The 22,079-nt window shown below is 36.4% G+C and overlaps 1 protein-coding gene across 6 annotated transcripts in view; it reads left to right on the top strand.

Annotated features, from left to right (window-relative positions):
* GRIK1 (glutamate ionotropic receptor kainate type subunit 1) overlaps positions 1–22,079 on the top strand; it is a 363,349-nt gene that overhangs the window by 209,666 nt on the left and 131,604 nt on the right. For all 6 annotated transcript variants that reach the window (XM_077878933.1, XM_077878934.1, XM_077878936.1 and 3 more), the window contains exons 2-3: positions 17,818–17,985; positions 21,353–21,610. In XM_077878933.1, coding sequence (XP_077735059.1) covers positions 17,818–17,985; positions 21,353–21,610 — 426 coding nt within the window. The remainder of the gene's footprint in view (positions 1–17,817; positions 17,986–21,352; positions 21,611–22,079) is intronic.

The raw sequence follows: 22,079 nt of genomic DNA, 5'->3' as shown, positions 1-22,079 counted from the left end.
TGGTGGGAGTCCTCTTTTCTCTCAAGCTGGCTTTCATCAGTGGATTATGATAGCACCCAGGGTCATTGCTGACTCTTCAGATTCACCATCAGCAATAATTAGCAAATTCTCCTGTGCTATGAAGTTGAATGCAATTTTAGCTCAGTTTATGGGCTTGGTATGAGGCAGTATCCCCGCCCATGCCCACATACCTGAACCCTATTGAGTTATGTAGCAGTGAAAAGGGACTCCCACCTAAGTCTCCAGGACATTCATGAGAAAGAAAGGGGGTCACTGATTTTTGACTCCCCAGAACATTGAAGAATTGATCCAATAGCAAGTTACAAATTATTATCCCATATCCTATGAAAAACTGGACTCAGAATGATAGTAAAAGTAATAAAATATCTAAATTCTGTCCTCAGAGAAGATTAGGCATTTGGAAGAAAACTTACACAATATTTATATAATGCTTTCAATCCCTTAGCATTGTCATAATTCTGATTACCATCATTTCATGTTATCAGCCCCATTTGATAAGATTTTAAAAAATGAGAGACAGAGAGATTTCTTTATAAAGAATTTCTATAGAAATTCAAATCAAAGCTGTAAAATGCATTTACAGTGAGATTAACTTTTACATCTGTGTTTTTTTAGTCCTTTTCTCAGCCTCTGCAATTATATTGCCTGAGATGCTCTCCAATTTCCAACTTAAGAAGAATAAAGGGAATCATAAGGCTTTCACATGGCATGGGTTACACTACCCAGTCTTACCTGCAGTCCTACCAATCTACTCTTGGTCAAGCCAAAGACGTTCATACTGGTCAACTTATAGGGTAACCTACTGTCCTGGTTTCAGCACCAAAAATCAGGCAACCCAGGGAAACCAGGCGGTTAGTCACCCTTGTCACTAACCAGAAATATCCTCCACATTGCAAATGCACATTGATTTTATTTTCTTACTGTTCTTCCTGACTAATTCACTCTTTTAGTGATTTACACAAATTACAATGGTTTAATTTCAGCATTGATATTCAGAATCATCATTACTCTTGGCAAATACTTTGGACTTAGGAGAAGTGATGGGCCTTTGAAATACCAAAGACAATGGGAGAGGTGTGAAAAGTAACTTGTACTTCACTTGTCAGAAAACAATCAATAAATTAATGATGCAAAAAGTTAAAGACACTCTAAATATACATCGTGAAATTCTAATTATAAAACAATCTGCTTAAAACATACATTAGATCAGTTAATGTTGCAGGCTCTCTCCTCATTGCCTGTCTTGCAGGTTAAAACTCACACTCATTTATTCATTCATTTCACATTCATTGACCATCTCTTCTGTGCAATGAACTGTACAGTTGTTGAGACTAAAAAGACAAGACAGTTCAGGTTTATGGCTCAGAAAGGGGGACTAATATAAATGAATTTGTGAAATACCGATGAAGAGGTGCCATAGCCAAAGTCTGTATAGCTGGAAAAAACAAAAATGCAAGGGAAAAGTTGATTTCCAGGAATGTCTGTCCCAAATTGGCCAATACTTTCTGAATTTCAAAGTCTTTTCTAACACTGTGCCTATGAAGTACTCCCTCTGTTTCTGTACATCTCAAAATTTTACATATCCTTCATAGCCAAATGGAAAAGTTCAGGAGGCATATCCCAATCTTCAGTCAAGATTTACTATCCATTTATTTAAAATTCCACAACAATTAAAATTTATTTTAGTATAACATAGTTATGAATGTTTTTATGTTTGGGTTTATATATATTTATGTATATATATTATTTTATTTATTAGAGAGAGAGAAAGAGAGAGGGAGAGAGCATGTGATTAGGGAGAGGCAGAGAGTGTGAGAGAGAGAGAATCTTAAGCACTCAGGCACCTCTTGTTATATATTTTTTAGAAAGATAGTTACCTTACACTACATACAAAATACATTATAAACATTTTAGAGTACTAACTATGTAAAAATCAGAAAAAAAATAGGCAATATTTCTTAATATGGAGACTTTTTGAAGCACTACAGCCATGAAAAAAGGTCATGAAGACAAAATATCAGTTAGAATATCAGTTGCAAGGAAACCTGGGTGGCTCAGTGGATGAGCATCTGCCTTTGGCTCAGGGTGTGATCCTGGGGTCCTGCGATTGAGTCCTACATCAAGCTTCCCATGGGAAGCCTGCTCCTCCTCCTGCCTATGTCTTTGCCTCTCTCTGTGTCTCTGAAAAGAGATAGACTCACTTTCTCTTGTTCCTGTGACAAAAGTCCAACAAGAGAAACAATAGCATCTGTTGCTATCAGCTGTCACCATAGCATAACTAACATGGCCACTCCTGCCTCATCACAAGAATGGTACAGAAGCATGAGTGGGAAGCAGTTTCCAAAAAGAAGAGAAAGAGTAACTATTTTCACCATAAAAAGATAGGTTGAATTACATAAAAATATAAAACTTTCATAATCAGAAAAAGAAGCCAAATAAAATTAAAGGCATAGCAAAACTTTCATAATTAGAAAAAAATGTTAAATAAAATTAAAGGCATAGTAGACTAGAGAAAATATCAGAAAGAATTATGGGAAGATAATTTCCTTCCTTAATGCATAAATGCAAAAGATAAATATAGATACCCCATTCAAAATGGGCAAGGATGGTGGAAAGGGAGGTGGGCGGGGGGTGAGGTGACTGTGTGATGAGCACTGAGGGGGGCACTTGATGGGATGAGCACTGGATGTTATGCTATATGTTGGCAAATTGAACTCCAAAAAAAAATTTTTTTAAATAAAAATAAAAATAAATAAAATAAAAATAAATTTAAGAATGGGCAAGGATAAGAATGGGCAAAAGAACAAACACAATGAAATACAACAGGACATTTCAAGAAAATGTTCAGCTTCATTAATAGTCAATGAAATGTGAATGTAAATAACCATCAATTGCAAAGGTTTTGCCTAGGGAATTGATTTCTTTTTATTTACAATGCCTAAAAATTCAGAGAAATGTGCACTTTTATGTACTCATGGTAGGCATGTAAATTGATGCAATCTTTCTTGAGGATGATTGAGTAATATACATCAAAATCTTTAAAATTAAAATCGATGCAATCTTTCTTGAGGATGATTGGGTAATATACATCAAAATCTTTAAAATTAACATATTACTAAACCATGAATTTCATATAAAAGAATTGAAGAAATAGATAAAGGAGGAAATATTATTATTATTTTTTTAAGATTTTATTTACTTATTCATAGAGACACAGAGAGAGAGAGAGGCAGAGATACAGGCAGAGGGAGAAGCAGGCTCCATACAAGGAGCCCGACGTGGGACTCGATCTTGGGTCTCCAGGATCAGGGACTCGATCCCGGGTCTCCAGGATCACACCCTGGGCTGCAGGCAGCGCTATAAACCGCTGTGCCACCAGGGCTGCCCGGAAGGAAATATTTTTCCACAAGGATATACTTACTGAAACATTTATCTTTGATAGTAAAGAATTGGAAATAAAGATGTCTAACAATAGAGCTTTCTAAATAAACTTTTGTTTTTGAGATGGAACATTATGCATCACTAAAATTATATTTAATCAATATTAAATAACACTAAGAGAAAAAGCACAAAATACATTTTATATGCAATATGGTTCTACTATAGATCCACATACTACACATACACACACACAAAAAAAAACATTAAAAGAAAATACAACTAAATTTTGATATTGTTAACTCTGAGTGGTGGAGATTTAAATTATAGTTTTTTCTCCTTTTCTGTATATTCTAAATTTTTAATAATGCAATTAAGCTGCTTTCTTTTAAATTAGAAAAAATAAAGAAACTTCAAATTTTGAAATTAAAAAAATTAAAATTAGGGATCCCTGGGTGGCGCAGTGGTTTGGCGCCTGCCTTTGGCCCAGGGCGTGATCCTGGAGACCCGGGATCGAATCCCACGTAGGGCTCCCGGTGCATGGAGCCTGCTTCTCCCTCTGCCTGTGTCTCTGCCTCTCTCTCCCTCTCTCTGTGTGACTATCATAAATAAATAAAAAATTTTAAAAAAATAATAATAAAAAAATAAAAATTTAAAAAAATAAAATTAAAAAATGACTAATTTTTAAGTCAATGAAGAAAAATGCATTACTTTAAAAAAATCTATAAAGTAACAAAAATGCAAAAACGTCTTTTAAAATGTGTGAAATACAGCCAAAGCTGTGTGAAGATATAAATATGCAAAACCAAATGCTTTAATAAATAAAAAATACAGATACACTTATAAATTTTCAACAGTTAAAATGAAAGAAAGTAAAATTTAAGTGTAAGAAGAGATACACAAATGTCACACCAGTAATATTCTTCAATTTTTCAAAAAGGGCTAACAAATTGATTTCTTGGCATAATCCTAAGAGAGGGGTTACTGCTGCCTTATACTAGGTATTTTTCATGATTTTGCCCGACAAAATAGTATGAAAATCAATATACTTGACATGCAGGCTCATATTTTAAAAACTGGTAAGCTCAAAAGAACACTGATATAATTATATCATGGCTTATGCCTTTAATTCAAGTATGGCCAATGCAAAGTGAAACAGGGATGGTGGATATTTAGAGATGAACACATTATGAGAAAACTCAACAAAAAACATAAAATTAAGTATTTAATTATAGTCCAGGAAGGCTAGTGGATGTAGATACACACAGAAAAATACAATCAATTGCAATTACACCTGTTAATTATTCCGCAGTGAGGTTGGGGAATAATACATAATCACTAATAACCAAAAATACATATCATAAAATATAAAACTCAACTGTCGAATAAAACCCTCTAAAATACATAGGAAAATATATTAATGTGTAACCTGTTTCTGAAAACTATAAAATAAAACTAATATATGTAAATATCTTGATATAAATGCCCATGTTCTTAGAAAGATGGGTGGTTTTTTATACTTCCAAAAAATAATTTGTCGATTTAATGATATTCTCAAAAGAATTTCAACAAATAAATAGGCAAAAATTTTTAATAAAATCTTATATAAGAGATATTTATACAAGAGATATATAAGTAATCTAGGAAGGCGTGTCCATTTGCCCTGAAAGCATTAAAACTAGTATTCACACAGTATAATGCTGGAGTGTACATAGGCAGAAAGGTCAACATAACAGAATAGTCAGGAACCTAAATTATGTACTAACTCAGTATGTGACGAAGGTGGTAAAACACATCAGTAGGTAATTACATATATCACTAGGTAATTATATATATATAGCATAATTATATTAGCTTTCCCCTAATAGTACACGCTAGAATAAATTTCAAAAGAACGAAATAACTAATTATAAAAAAGTAAAAATCTTCTTTGAAATCCTAAGAGTAATTATGTATGTGAATATTTATCAATTTGGTGGATAGAGGAGAAACTTCTAATCATAAATTTTCCAACAGTTCCACTGGGTTAGATTCCGTTACTGTAACAAATGACTTCCTCCGAACAGAACAGAAGCTTTAAATAATCAAAACCCCTAATCAAAGGGGCTTTCTTGCTAATGGCCATAGTGAGCTTGTTATAGGCTCTGCTCTCAAGTCATCCCTCTGGATCCCAGGCCACGGGAGCGACTGTTACCTATATTGTCCCAGTCACTGAGAGGGAAATGAAAAAAAGCTCTGAAAGTTGTCCTGGTGGCAGTTAAGCCCTCTGTCCAGGAAGTGACATAGGTAACTTTTGCTCACAATTCAATGGCCAGAACTAGTCACCTAGCCCCATCCAGCCCCAAGTTAGGCTTATAATTTCTTCATAACATTCAGAGGGAAAGAACCAGAAATATTAGTAACTGCTACAGATGTTTCATGATTCAAGGAGAAAAAAATCAATATATTTGACATTATAAAAATTTAAACATTTCTCTGCCTAAAAATCTAATCAGCATTAAAAGCTGAATAATAAATAAAAAACAATATTTGCAATAAAAATGTCAAAGGCCTTAAATCCTTATAACTAAGAGAGTAACTTACATCAATAACAAAAAACAATTATGTCTCAAAATATAAAAAGGGCACAGAACAGGAACAAGTTATTTAAAATTACAGACCTACAAATAGGTAGTAAATAAGTCTTAAAAATTAAATTCATCCATATTCAAAGACATGCATATTAAAGCAATAATAAATACTTTCTGCTACAAACTAAATTTAAAACCATACAGATTGTCTTTCATGAATAAATAAATAAAACTTATACAGATTGTCTTTCATGAATAAATAAATAAAACTTTTTTAAAAATATAGTTAAAAAAATAAAATAAATAAAATAAATAAAACCATACAGATTTTTGGGAAGTGGCAGTTCAGTTGGACATTTCTACACAGTGGATACAAAGTACTTACACAAGTCAGCTTTCTCTTCTGCATGGCATGGAGGTTTAGCATCACTAAACAAAAGTTTACATGGTTTATAACTTAAGACCTAATAAATACATTTCAAAGTATTTTTGTTTCTACTGGCAAAATCACAGAAGCACCAAACATCAGTCATAATAGGATTTATAATGGTGAAGAATCAGTAACAACTTACTAAAAAAAAAAAAAAAAAAAAAAAAAAGTTGATTAAGTAAGCTATGATATATCCAATGAAATATTACACAACCATTAAAAATAAGACTTGTTTTCAGGGGGAGATGCCTATGGTATAGTGTCATGTGAAAATGCCAGGGGATAATAAGATAGTATCATCTTAATTTTTTTCAAAGAGAATTCAGATATACATAGGAATAGAATGGAGGAAAAATCACCAAAGTATTAATGATAATTGTTTTACATTGGAGTGATTATATTTCATTGTGTTTCCCTTTCTTTCAACTTTTTGCCCAATTAATATGTTTTTAAAAACAAAATTATTTAGGAAAAAAAACAATGTTTATTTGCATAGCAGGCAGTGGTATCCATCATGAGAGTTCACAGAGTACAACATATTTAAAAATATAGGTAAATAAGTAACAAAGAGAATTTCCAGAGAAAATTTCCAGAGCCTAATACTTTTGAAATAAGTGATGCATGCTTTCCAAAGTTCCTACTAGTGGCATTCAATACATAGATCCCTCTGTGACATAACATTTAACTGTGCCTTACTTTTTAAATCAACTTGTAGCTTTCCTGGATACATGTCATAGTCAAGTTTATCTCTCTTCAACTGGGACCCAGATGTTTCACAAAAAGATTTTCTCTGAGAAGTACCTTCATAGAGCTTTACTCACTATGTCAATGCAAACTGTTTATTTTATAGTGTTGGACCTTAGAACGTGACTATGAGCAAATCTAAGAGGGTATTCTCCACTCAAATACCTTCTGGACTAGCCTACTTGAACGATAGTAAATACAGAATCTCAATTTGAGACTTTTTAAAGGAAAGGGGTCATAGAAAACATGTGAGCATTTAAACCAGACCCCTTAACTTTTTGTGATATTCTAAAGCACTATTGTTGCCTCGTTCACCATTTTGTACAATTTTTAAGTCAGTAAACAAAAAATTGTCTATATTTTTGAGATAAATATACATAGAGGTTAAAAAACTAATAGAAAATAATAAGAAAGAAAAAATGTAGCAAAGGACTTTGCATTTAAAATATTTACATTGGGACACCTGGGTAGTTCAGTGGTTGAGCATCGTGCCTTTGGCTCAGGGCATGATCCCTGGATCCCGGGATCAAATCCCACATCAGGCTTCCCATAAAGAGCCTGCTTCTCCCTCTGCCTATGTCTCTGCCTCTCTCTCTCTCTCTCTCTCTCTCTGTCTCATGAATAAATAAATAAAATCTTAAAATAAAATCAAAGAAAATATGGACATTAAAAATAATAAAATAAATAAAATATTTACATTAAATGTCAAGGACTTTCATTCCATCCACAACATATCTTTGAAATGATTGATTAAAAGATGACTTTTCCTAGGGCACCTGGGTGGCTCAGTCATTGAGCATCTGACTCTTGATTTTGACAGGTCATGATCTCAAAGTCCCGGGAGCAAGCCCGGAGTGGGGTCTGCATTCAAGTGGGAATCTGTTTGATTTTCTCTCCCTCTGCCCCTCCCCCCTCACATGTGCTTTCTCTCTCTAATAAATAAATCTTTAAAAATAAGTAAATAAAAAAAGATTACTTTTTCATGAAATACAGACCATCTTTATGCTTATATTATTTTTTAAAATGGAGAAAAAGAAGTAGAAATCGATGTTATAAATCTAATACTGATTTTTCAAAAAACAGTGTCATAATCAGAAGGTTTTTTTTTTTTCTGATCAAGAATCTGGGGTCCAACTTTTCCTTACGATGAGCATCAAAACAATATTTAAGACTGCAAATTATTTTTGTCAGTCCCAAAGAAAGCAGGTCATTGGATCAAATTTTTCAAAATGTGTGTTTCTCAGGATAGAAATTCTACTGCATACCCCAGTTACAAGGAAAACTGTCCTATCATTGAATGAATGAGAAACCATGGACTAACCAGAGTCAGACTGCTTTTTTATTGTAGTATTTCTGAGAGATTCATATGTTCTTGTGCAGTGTGGATTTCCAAAAAGAAATGATCCTAAGCAATGTTTCCTAATCATACTTGACCACTGAACTTCCTTTTGGGCGTAGCATCTCATGGGTGACTTCTGTGCACACACACTGGTAAACACTGCTCTGTCAGAGCAGTGAACTTCCATTTGTTCTGGCTTCAGACAACAGTTCTCATCTTTAGTAGCAATATTTCCTTTTTCAGTAACGAGAAATTTCAGCTTGAGAAGTAGAAATGGGGGGAAGAAAACTAGACAGTTGTGATGAAGTGTATTATATGGCTTCCTTAGGACTATAAGTTGTGAACTTGGCCTATTCCATTCATTCAATAAGTAGAAAATGATGTTTAGTATGAATATGTGCCATTTAAATGAGGTGTTACAAGCTTAAAATCTAACCACTCTCAAAGACATGAGAGCGATCACAGAATTTCATAAAAGTAACTTCGGCATGACTCTTTTTGCAATATTTCTGGTTCCTGCCTGAAATCTGCAGTTGAATAGGAGATGAGCCATTCCTCCAAGGCTCTAAGGTGCTGGCAGCCTGAGGAAAGTGAGCCTTTAAGAAAGAGTCAGCATTTAGAAAGACCTTGGGGACCAAGGGACAAAGGGATCAATCACTGCCAACAGGGCAGAAAGAGGGAAGTCAGGCAGTCTCTACAAGCCTCAAGAACCTCCTCTTTCTCCTCAATGCTCTCATAAGCCTCTCTGTCTTGGCAGAGCATCCTACTTCATCAGGCAGGGTTTAAAGGCACAAGGAAGAGACTCACTCAACCCAACTGAATGGTCATTTTGGGGGGACATTGAATTCATGTCCAAATGAATTGGACATGCCCAAATCAAGACATTTAGTCCTGTCAGAAGGCAAGAGTTAATAAACGTCATCTCTACCCTCAACGAACAGTTAGGCTCCTGACTTACGATAATTTTACACCAGAATGAATCCCCCAATTATGCACTAGATTATGTTATCTGAAGAGAAGGAAGAGTTCACCTCTGGAGCCTGAAGAATCAGAAAACAGTTCATGTTGGAGGGAACAGAGTGGGTTTCTTATTCTGTTATGAAATAATTGACCGCTGTACATAGTTTCCTTTTCTGTAACTTCTCACCATTTGACTGGAAGCTCTGATGGCATGAACCACATGCTTCCATCTTTGTATCCTCCGCTGTTGCCAGAATAATCATAGATATTAATAGATGGCCAAAAATATTTGATGAACTGAATTAAATTGAATATTGACTATCACTAGAATAGAGTACTTTTGGCTTTGGATATATTATTTTTCTTTTTTAATGTGCAACTCCAACTTATTAAGAAAAACTACTGGCAGCATGTGCTAAGCTGCCCATAACCCATAATCTTTCCCTTAACTGACCTTTCCCATGACTGCTACCATCTGAGGCATCTCAGGGATTCCTTACTCTGAGACATATTTTCTTCCTCCTTAAATGTCATTCCTACTGATTTTATGTAGCTCTCGTTGAGACATCACAGAGAGTTTGGATATTATTATTGAATTGGGGGTGACATCAAACCCCATCCCTCCTCTTCAAAGGACACCAATATCTGAAGAAACATGTATAAAGTTTGTCCAACACCCAGACCACTGAGGCTGTCCTTACCCTCACCTTTGTCCTTAATCAGGACGTCGTGAAAGGTAAAAATTTGGGTACCTCTTGTCCATTCATTCTCCACTAGGTCAAAGTACAGCTGCTTCCCATCCAAATTCACCTTGCATGAAATCTTTACCAAGGCTAAATCAGTCTCCAAAAGTAAAACAAGAACAGGTGAGCTGAGTGGGGAAGAGAGTATTATCTAAGGGAATCTTAGAATTTAAATGGGTAGCCTTGAAATTAAAGGTGCAGTAAATATAGGCTTAAAGTAAATTGCTTATGATGTAATAAACTAGAATTATGGATGTGGCAATAAAGAGAGGCAATATAATACTGTATATTTAAGGAGCAGCCATCAGCAAACAAATAGATCAAATTGCCATCTTGTTTTCTGTTGATAGCTTCTGGAATGGTTATTATTCCACAGGAATGCAAAACAGGAGTCGACACTACTGAAGCTTTCCATTTCTTGATTGCCAGCTAATAGTTTTACCCTTTTTTCCTGTATGACCTCACACTTTGTCGCAATGGGCACACAACAGCTAGTTAAGGCAGGAAGCGAGGTTTATTAGGATTTGTGTAATAATAAATGTTGGCCCTGTCATATTAAGGCTAAGACAGAAAAACAGAATAAACAAAGAAACTCAGTGTGTTGTGTAGTAGTTTGTTGCTTTATTTGCAAAATCACATCAGAGAGCTAAAGACTGTTAATTGAAATATTAAATAAAATAACATTTTACAAAGGGGAAAAAAATAGTAATTAAGAGCATTCACTACCGAGATTTTCTTGAGGTAGTTGTGATACCGTTTTGGTTTCCTAGGGCTGCTGTAACAAATGACAACAAAGTGTGTGCCTTAAAACAATAGAAATCTATTCTAAAAAAAAAGAAAAAAGAAAAAGAAAAAGAAAAAGAAATCTACTCTCTCACAGTTCTCTAGCCCAGAAGTCCAAAATCAAGTTGTTAACAGGGTCCAGCTTCCCCTGAAGGCTCCAGGAAAGATTGAGTTCTTTGCCTCCTCCATCTGTGGTGGTTCCAGACAGTCCTTGGTTTCTGACTGTATCATTCCAATTTCTGCCACTCTCCATCTACTCTTGCTCTTAGATGATGTCAATCCAGTCTTATGGCTTTAAATACTACCTAAGCATAACCTTCAGTGTTGATTCCCAAATTTCTATCTCTAGACCAGACCTCTCCTACAAAATGCAGACTAGTAAAGGTGGCTTCCTAGTTGACATCTCCACTTGGATTTGTAACAAGCAGCACACAGTAGTCATGCTCCAAATCAAGCACCACCCGCTTATTCATCTCAGTGAATGTCAAAAGCTTGATGTCACTCTTGACTCTCTTCTTCTTCACTTACAATTGATCAGCAAATCCTGCCAGCTCTGTCTTCATTTTTTTTTTTTTAAATTTGGTCACTTTTTGCCATATCCCAACACTACTAATCTATACCAAACTGTCATCATCAGTTACCCGGATTATCACAGTGCCTATGGTTATAGTTACCTTATACTGTAGAGGCTTTGGTAGCAAATCTCTGCTTTCTCTCATGCTCCTCTCCCTCTTCAGTCCATTCATAGTACAGAAAACTGGGTGAATTTTAAGAACCCAGTGCCATGTGTGTCTTCTTTGCTCTCACACGACTACCATATTCACAACTCTTCTGACATTACTGGTCACCAAATGGGTGGGAGTTTTCCCACACCAAGCAATTCTCTGTGACATCGTCCTACAGTTTATCTCAATTTTGAAACTACCTACCTGGAGATAGTGTTAGATTTCACAGGATAAGACCTCAATCCCATGAGACTGTCCTGCCGCTTCAGATACCAATAACTAGTAGGTCCCCAGGTTACCCACCACTACTGTCTGATTCAGTTGCAGATCAGAGGTTTCCAGGACTTCCTCCTTCTTGGGTTTGATTATTTGTTAGAGCAGCTCACAGAACTCAAGGAAACACTTATATTTGTCAGTTTATTAAAGGATACAGATGAAAACCAGATGAAAAGAAACATAGGGCAAGGTTTAGGAGGGTACCAAGCACAGGAGCTTCTGTTCCCATGGAGTTGAGGTATGTCAGCCTCCCCATTTGTGGATATTTTCACTAACCTGGAAGCTCTTTGAACTCCACCCTCCCGGCCTTTTATGGATGCTTCATTACATAAGCATGATTGATTCACTCATTGGCCACTAACAGTTAGTTCCACCTCTAGCTTCTCTCCCCATCTTGGTGGTCAGAGGGTAGAACTGAGAGTTTTCAACTCTCTGATCACATGGTTGCTTCTCTGGACAACCAGCCCCCATCCTTAGGACCCCCAAATCACCTCACCAACATGACGAAAGACAACTTTGATGGAAAAGTTTAGAAACCACTACTTTGGGTTTACCTTAGGTATCCTTGCAAACAGTCCAGCAGGAAATTCCAAGCGCTTTAGGAGCTCTGCACCAAAAAAGAGCATGAAGACCAATATATATTTCTTCTTATAAGTCTTGGTGTCACATAGGGTGATCCTCTTGAAATATGCCATTTCCCTACTCTACTGGAAACCCTCCAGTGATTGCCCATGTCACTCAGAATAAAATCCAGGGTCCTATTATGGCCTATAAGGTCCTCTGTGATATGCTCCAATCCACCCCCATCACTACCCTAAGCTCATTTTCTACCAGTCCAGACCAGGCTCACCCACTTTCATCCTCATTGCTCCACAAAATTAACACCAGGCAGTTCCCACCTTAGAACATTTGTCCCTTCTGACTGGAATTCTCCTCTCTCAATATCTTCAAAGCAGTTTCCTCACTCTCTGCAGGTTTTTACTTCAAAGTTACTCTCTTCATGAAATCTCTCCTGGCCTCCTACCCTAGCATGTCAACACCCTTCTTCCTGTTCATGATCAGCTCCCCTTCTAGCATGTAAGCTCCAAAAGTTAGATTTCTGTCTATTCTGTTTACTGTTGCATCCCCAGTGCCAAGTACAGTGTCTGGCTCATAGGAAGCAGGCATTTTATAAATAAATAGTTAAATGAGTGAATGAATTAATAAATGAACGCATGAGATCTTCAGTAAAGTCATAGATATACACAATCAGTTGAAGTAAAACAAAAAAAATACATCTAAATACATGCATAGTTTTATTACATTTCTGAATGGTATTATTGTAAATATATTATTGGAATACATTCACCACTACAAAGTCAAGTCAGAACAGTGTATTCCGTTTACAGGAATGATATTCAATGCTATTATTTTCATGGTTTTCTTCTTTTTCATCACCAAATGAGATGGATTCCCTGGCACAATGGAGCTTTGTTTTTCTTAAATTCCTTTTGGGAAGAAGGGGGTACATCTCATATTTCCCACCCATTATCCAGCACAGGCTCTACCTAGAGAGAGCAGGGGTGGAAACAGCAGGCAATAGTAGAACTGCTTTTCTTTACATTATGTGGCTGTAACAGGGCCTCAATTTCTACCACGTTATACTCACACCGACTTTGATTGTGATACCTCCCTCCTTTATGGAAAGCTAGTGACTGCCCAGTTCTCTTTTGTCAAGGTTAAACACAGCTTTTGTCAGGAAAAACACATACATACTCCGGAGTCATGCCAAATAAATGCTAGTTGAACTGAATTAAAATGTTGTCAGCATAAAGTGAGGGAAAGGTCTTTGGATAAAGATGGTGACTTGAAAGCACATTAAGAAGCAGGTTAGAAAGTATTCTTGGAACCTGAAAAAAATCAATCGATCAATCAATCAATGGGACCTAGAGCCAAGCTGAGTTCTTTTCAAATACAGATGATTTCTGGACTCTGCCCCTTGACATTATGATTGTGTACAAATGGAATAGGGTCAAGGAAAAGTTTGGAAACCATTTCTGTGTGTTTACCTTAACCATTCTTGCAAACAGCCCAGCATTCAATCTTAACCTTGACTAAGTACTGCCTTCTGCCTATAACGATCATGTTTTTGACCCAACAGTTGGTGGGTTTGTGATTATGACAAAATTGCCTTGGAAGTCTAGATGCAATTATGTGATGCAAACCAGAAGTTCTCATTTTTTCTCCTCCCCCGCCCCCCGCATACTCACTACTATCCCTTATTGAAGGCAACATGTTACCTTTGCACGACGTAGCCATGTCTGATTTCCATCTATGTCTAGTGGTCATAAAATGAAATTTTCTGTCTTGATGTGAACTTGTTGGTGCAAGAATCTAGAGACAGAAACACACTTGTGGTGATGGAACTCTGCTACCTAATTCTGTATTAAAATCTCAAGTGAGTTTTTCTCTGCTTACCTTAAACCACTGTACCATAAGTTTAGAATCCTGTTGGAAGAGAATTTTACATGCATAGATATGATTTCCATTGAAATTGTCCATTCCAATTTCAAAGTCCTTGTGGTAAAAAAAGAAGAAGAGGAAAAAGAAGATCTTAGCTTGGGCTGCTAATAGGAGTCTCGCAGACCTGATGGCTTAAACAACAGACACTTATTTCACATAGTTCTGGAGGCTAAGAAATCTAAGTCAAGGATTGGCAAAGTTGGTGTCTGGTGAGCACCTGTATCCTGGCTTGTAGACAGCTGTCTTCTCTTCTACTTGTCTTCTTCTATGGAAGAGTGAGAGAGAGAAAGAGAGAGGCATTGAGCTTAGAAGAAAAGGGCAAGGGGGTGAGGGAGAGGGAGGGGAACCACAGAAAAGAAAGAGGAACAGAAGGAGGAACCTGGTAGGAATTCCTCTTCTTGAAATCAGGGGACCCAAGAGTACAAATGACTGAAGCTAGAAGTTGACCACATGGAGAGCCTCAAAGACTTGAAATGTCTCATTGAGAAGCCCACACCCACAGATTTTAAAAAGTCATGCATGCTTTCCTCTACTTGTATCAAAGACTCTGCAATTCAGTGTTGTCAAATCTGAAGCTATGAGGAGGAGAGAGGAAGTGACTAATACTTATGAGACTGTTCCCTTAGGATGAACTGGAATGGCTCCCATCAATAACTGTCCTGTCTCTATCAGATTTCACTTTCCTGCTACTTTCTCAGCCCTCTATATGCCTCACTTTGCTGCAGGTTCTTGGTATTCAGCAACAGCCCTTCCTAAGGGAAAAAAGGAGAGTGTGATGGGGTGTTGAACTAACGACAACATTTTTAACGCTTGTTTGATGCCAGAAAGAAAGAAAATTGCCCCAAAACGACACCTACACACTACATACACACATAATAAAAACACATATCATTCTCGTAAACTCAGGAACATTCAGCTTTATGTAAATAAAAGACAACTATATATCAAAGGAACAATTTGGAGGTGAACAGGAAAGTGCTAATTCCTCTTTATCCATGTGTGATAATACTAACTCATTTCTGGGGGATGATTGAGTTTTCAGGGCACCATTCTTCTCTCATAACATTTCCTTTACAACGAAATCCTCTAAGGTAAGCAAGGAAGCATTACTAACCCACACTTAGAGATGAAGGACATCAGAAATAATTTGATAAAGTGAAAATACACATACATAAATCAGTTATATATAGTTCTCTATGTAATAAATAATCATGTGAGCTAATTCCTTACAATAAATATTTTTAACATATATACTACATGATAATGTTAGTATCATATAATAGGTATTTTAAAAATCTATGTATAGATTGGAGAATCAAACACCTGAGTTTGTCACTAACAAAGATTGGGGACTTTGAATAAACTAGGCAAAGTGTACGATCTCTCAGTTCACCTTTTCAGGTATAAAAACAGAATTGTTTTTACAATTGGAATGTTATACATGGAATGTTATAAGGCTTAAGTAAAATATTATCAAAGAGCTATTCCATAGTAACTTTCTTCTCAATATTTAAAATTCTTAAAGAGGAAAAAGATGGGCCAAGGTCCAAAGTTCAGAATTTCTGATTCCCATTCTGATGTGTATTCCCTCCTACCAGACTGCCTATGCATTTGAGAGGTGCTTACATTTGAGCTAATGACTGATTTTCTCCTAAATAGTTGTAGGCTGAGCATCTTCACTGACTGATCTCCATAAGAATGGTGATTCTGAATAAGACACATTCTCTCTTCCTAAGAGTTCTCACCCAGTGCGTGAGGAGATAAACAAAACTTTTTTAATGCTAATAATTATGGTGGAAGCCCTAACACCAAAGAATCTCTGAACCTAAGTCTGGGCTATTCTAATTGTGGGTCAGCTTGACATCTATCTTCTTCTATTATCTGAGCTTACCACCTCACTCTGAAGCATCCACTTAACAGTTCTGAGGGAAATTACAAGTCTACCCCCAAAGGAGCTGCTTACCCCTGTCTGAGAAAAAGCAAACAAATAAACAAAGTCACTTACAAGCAAACTTTTTCCTAACATGCATTTCAGAAAAAATGTCCAGTAGGAATCTGCAGGTAAAAGTTAACATGGTCTCCTACCATGGTCACGCAGTGTTCAACTCTGGTCTCTCCGAGAACAGGGAAATGATCTCTGCGTGAATATCTCCTATCGTCAGCTCAAAAGCCAGAAACATATCCAAAGAAAGCCACAGTAATCCTGCACAAACTTGCTCAGCTTTTGTAACCTGACATTGTAATTGATTATTTAATAGAGAAAACCAGTTGAGCAAGAAATTGCAAAATAATAATAATTTTATAATTAATAAAAATTATAGATGTGCATTTGTTTACCATCTTTCAAAATAGAATCAAAGTCATTCCTTGAATTAGAGTTTGCCAATTGGAGTTCTTTTCTAAAAATACACATAGATCATACAGGTGCCTGTGCCATTTATTTGGGATTTGCAGTTTTTTATTTTTCTTTCTTCTTCTTCTTCTTCTTCTTCTTCTTCTTCTTCTTCTTCTTCTTCTTCTTCTTCTTCTTCTTTTTTGAGTGTAGAGAGAACTTGCAAATCAATCTGGCATATACAAGCAAAGTAAGAGCTGAATTCTCCGATGAGGCTTTGAGCACTGGTATTTTGTACTGCTGCTTGTTTGGAGATCTTCCCATTTGAGATACCAAAGGTTTAGTGCATGTTCTCTCTTAGGGGAGCAACACATTTCTCTGGAGATAAGATGCAGGATGGCTTTGAGGCGAGACCAAACAGTTTCTCAAAACAAAACAAACAACCGTTCTTTAAATCTGCCCGTGCACTTTGGAAGGTACTAGAATATGACCCCAGAATTCTGGGCCATAAGAAAAGAAGAAATGTTTTCATTTTGAAAAATTTAAGTGTATGTGTGTCTCATTTTGACCCCACTCAACTTTCTGACTGATTTCTCTGGAGTCGAAAAGGTCTGCTTTTGAATCGAAAGAGCTTCATTCTGAGGAAGGATGGTCCTGCCAGATACAGCTCAAATTATGTTGAGGTCAACCACAGTGTGATTCATGTCCCAACTGCAGGAAATCACCCTCCACCACGTTGTCAGTTTTATTTGACATGATACTAAATATTTGGAATACATTGGCCATCTGAGAGGTAACATACAGTCCAACTTTGGCTTTAAAATTTTAGGCATACAAATAAAGACCAGTTTATGCACAGGTGACAAGCGCTGATACATTTTAACATTGGGTTGTGGATCTGTTCTGACCATCACTCCATTTATTGGGGGGGGGGGGGCTTTTGTTTGAATCTCTTATATTCATCTTAAAATACGGCACAATGATGTGACTAATGCATCCCTTTTGCTATTGCAGGAGGCATTTTTGAAACTGTGGAAAATGAACCCGTTAATGTCGAAGAATTAGCATTCAAGTTCGCAGTCACCAGCATTAACAGAAATCGAACCCTGATGCCTAACACTACGTTAACCTACGACATCCAGAGAATTAACCTTTTTGATAGTTTTGAAGCCTCGCGGAGAGGTAACTATTTTCACATTTTTAAAAGCTTTTTTGGGTGATGTGTCTGCCCTACAAGTCACCTTTTTTGCTACCTGCACTTTTTCAGAGTGGACATTTTTGTGTAAATGGGTTGCAGGAAATCTCGGTCCTTGATGTCACTGTCCAGTGCAATCTGAACCATCCTAATGGATGTTGCCTAGCTATGTTTTCTGGGCCATTCTGATTAGCTCACCCTTCAGTGCCCTCTACTCTATGATTAACCGGTTCAGCTGTGAATGGAAAATGTCAGGCTTGATCTGTTTTTCCTTCCTGAGGCTGAGATACCACCATGAAATTGTACAGTGCAGTCAAATAAAACTTTGTGGAAGGTCATATGCACCGAGCATGTGGAAATGCCCACAGCACGCATAACTCACATCCTGAATTTTAACAGGTTGTAAACTACTGGGTTTACGTAGCATCTCCTAAGCTTTTTTTTTTTTTTTTTTTTTACTCTTTTCCACAAAATCATAGAAATATAAAAAGTAAACCAATGAAACAATCTCTGCATTTTTTTTCTGATTCTCTTTCTCTTCTGAATAGAAGACAAAGTCCTACGAAATAATCCAATTTAGATATAGGCCAGGTTTCAAAGTTTCTCATGAAAGAGCCATTGGGATTGCGAAGCTTGCTTAGACATCCCCTGAACACTTCTAAGACAACTCTGAAGCACAGCCACATTCAATACACCTGAAACTCAGCCTCTAACCAAGGAGGTATTGAGACTCCATGCAGGTGTTTGTATGGAAACCAACGCTGCCCCGCACCCCCAAGTGTGTGGGGGGTGGGGGCTCTTTCCCTCATAGAGGAATGTTTTGCCCATTAAACACACACAAATAAATGGAATGTAATGAACACCATTTTTATGTCAATTGTCAAGTAACTAATATTGGTTGTTTCCACATAGAATTAACTCAGGACCATCAGATGTGTGTCCTTACACACTCTTCTGCAGGATTCTTAGTGTACTTTATAAACAAAAGGTAAAAGTTGTTTTCCAAAGGGTTCAGATGAAAAGCATATAGTATAATGGTTCTTTTTTTTCTTTAATCTATGGTATGACTATAGTGTAAGTACGTTTTCTTTTTAAAGCTGGATAGAGTTGCAGATACTACATAAGTCAGAGTTGTCTATGAACAAATAATAAAAACGAGTACTCATATAGCACTTCAAAATCATCTTTACGTGAATTATTTCTATGGGTGAGATCTCTTTCTCTGCCTCTCTCTGTCTCTCATCTCTTTCTATTTTTGTCTTTCTCTATGTCTACGTCTCTGTCTCTCTTTCTCTCTCTGTCCTGTCTCTCCGTCACACACACACACAAACATTGCTGAGCAAATATCTTAGAAAGGCAAACATATTTACAACGATACTTCAACCCACATAGAAGTGAAAGCTTTTTTTGTGGTCTCGAGTACCTGTCATACTTGTAAATTAAACACCCCCAATGCTTCTTAAAACTGGTAATTTTCCGGCAAACAGAATTCAAAAAAATTGATTTTCTGTCATGTCATATTAGCATCCCAGAGCTACATATTAGCGGGAATCTCAATCCATTGCCCATGTTAGACAAAACAACAATTCATATACTCTCATGCTCTCATTTTATCTTACCAGTGAAAACATATCCAGAAAATAAGCTTCTGAAGGCAATGGCAATTTACACTTACTGCACTTAATGCAGAAAATTATGTCTTCATATCTCAAGTAGAAATTTGGTACCAAAGAGCAGTCTCAGAAAGTTTTCCTTGTGAATGACTGTCAACATTTTCAATTACATAGATATTTACAATATGGCTTTCAAAACTTTATTATTTTTTCTCTCTAAATCAAGTCAGATAATTTTGACAAATTATATCTATATAGTTTTACTACTTATAAATTTTGTTATTACTTAATCCAAATATTTAATTATTATCTCTTGGCAGTTCCAAATTCTTTTAAATTAGTATTCAAGTATAAATTTGAAATGCTTTTAAACTTATATAATAATGCCAGCATAAATTTATATCAGCATGAAATGAATAGACACTATTTTACATGGTTATAGAAGATAATTGATCCCAGTCTTTCTGGAAGGAAATTTGCTTAATATGTATTGAGTAACACAAAAATATCATTCCATTAAATTATAGCTGAAATCTATTCTAAGAAAGTAACGTAAAATTCAGAGAAAAATATAAGAACTAAGATTAGTAGTGTAATACTAATTATAATAATAAAAATTAGGGGCAGCTTAAATGTTCAAAAGCATCAGAAATAGTTAAATAAATGATGACCTATCCATGGAATGGGCTATTCTACAGACATGAAAAATAAATACTTTTGAAGACTTTGTAAGGGGACTTGGGGGGAAGGTGTGCTTTTAGTATTAAATTCAGTATTAAACGAAGAAAGTGATGTATCATACTGTATCTATATAAATGATTTATTTTCTTATAAACTGGAATGCCAAAATATGAATAGGTATTTTTCCAAGATGATAAAATTACAGGCCCTTTTTTTCTCTCCCTTACCCTTTAAAATATTCCAAATTATCTCAATGAGTGTATAAAATCTTATACTGAGAAAAATAAATGTTATGAATTAATTTTTAAGTACATATTGACTTGATTTTGTCAAGCTACATGTCGGCTGATGTTGAGGTGGGGAGAGACCTCACCTTGAGCTGGGTCCCTGGGCTCTGGTACAGAGCCAGTAACCCTGACTCACTCCGTTGTCTATGGTATTAGTGGGTTGGACCAAATGGCTTCTAAGATCTCTTTAAGTTATCCTATGCTATTATTCTATAATTAATTAGGTATCAGTACCACTTACTATTCGTTAGCAGTTTTTCAATAGCCTGGAATTCCTTTCTGAGTTCTGGAAAGATGGGAACTAAAGTACTTTGCAGCCACCCAGAGAATCTTCTGAATTCTTAGACCACATTAATATTCTCATTGCCACCCTGCCATAGGACAGAACTTCATTCACATGAAATTCACTTGGCAAATGTCTTGTAGAGCAGCTCTGAAGACCCCTGGGTTACGCCACACCAAGCAGGGGATTTAGACCCCACCTGGTTAAAAATAATGGTGTGAGACCAGCCACTCATTTTTGATTGCAAAGAGTTGGCCCTGTAATGTGTTGCTAATCAGTGCCACATTCAAGTCTCTCAATATTTTAGTATCTCAGGGATATTGGAAGTTGATTAAGCATATTTTTCTCAACATACAGTTGGAGAGTGGAGGAGAATTTCCAACAACGAAAATAAAAAAATCATAAAAAGAAAGATGAAATTCACAGCTCTCTCCTTCTCTCCCCCCTTCCCTGCCCTCCCTTTCCACACTTCCTTGTCTGTGACCACTAGCCTGTGACCAGCTGGCTCTTGGTGTGGCTGCTCTCTTTGGCCCTTCCCACAGTTCCTCTGTCAGTGCTGTGCAGTCGATTTGCAATGCTCTCGAAGTTCCACACATACAGACCCGCTGGAAACACCCATCGGTGGACAACAAAGACTTGTTTTACATCAACCTGTATCCAGATTATGCAGCTATCAGCAGGGCAGTCCTGGATCTGGTCCTCTACTACAACTGGAAAACAGTGACGTTGGTGTATGAGGACAGCACAGGTATGGGATTTGCATGAGACCTCACCTGGCCATGTTGGGTCTGAACAAAGGGAGTCCAAGTGTTCTAAAGGCATTAACTCCTCAGGTGGGGTGCATGAGAATGCTCCTCTATATGAAGCTAACTGGAGTATTCTAATTTAGGAAGGCCATGTGTCATCGTGCCCAATTTCTTTGGATCCTTGCTGATGATCCTTCTGTCATCATACTTAGGAGGATGTTCTAAAAGAGATATCACCTTATTGATTTAGGTTGTAATCCAATAGAATATAAAAGATGTGATTTCATCTCTACAACTTTATTAAGACTGTGATCATGACTCCATTCCTCAAATAATGCAGAGAAAGTTGGAAAAGGACTATCAAATATGCTTCCAACTTGATAAGTAACTAAGTAAATGTTACATGTTAGAAAAGTTTCTAAAGTAGGTTAACAAAGAAGAATGTAGTAGGTGGTTATATCAATGAAACTG

This window comes from Canis aureus, chromosome 30, assembly GCF_053574225.1.
Source record: "Canis aureus isolate CA01 chromosome 30, VMU_Caureus_v.1.0, whole genome shotgun sequence".
In the NCBI taxonomy this organism is placed as follows: domain Eukaryota; kingdom Metazoa; phylum Chordata; class Mammalia; order Carnivora; family Canidae; genus Canis; species Canis aureus.
Note: the sequence above shows the minus strand (reverse complement) of the source record. Positions and strands in the feature narration are given on the sequence as shown.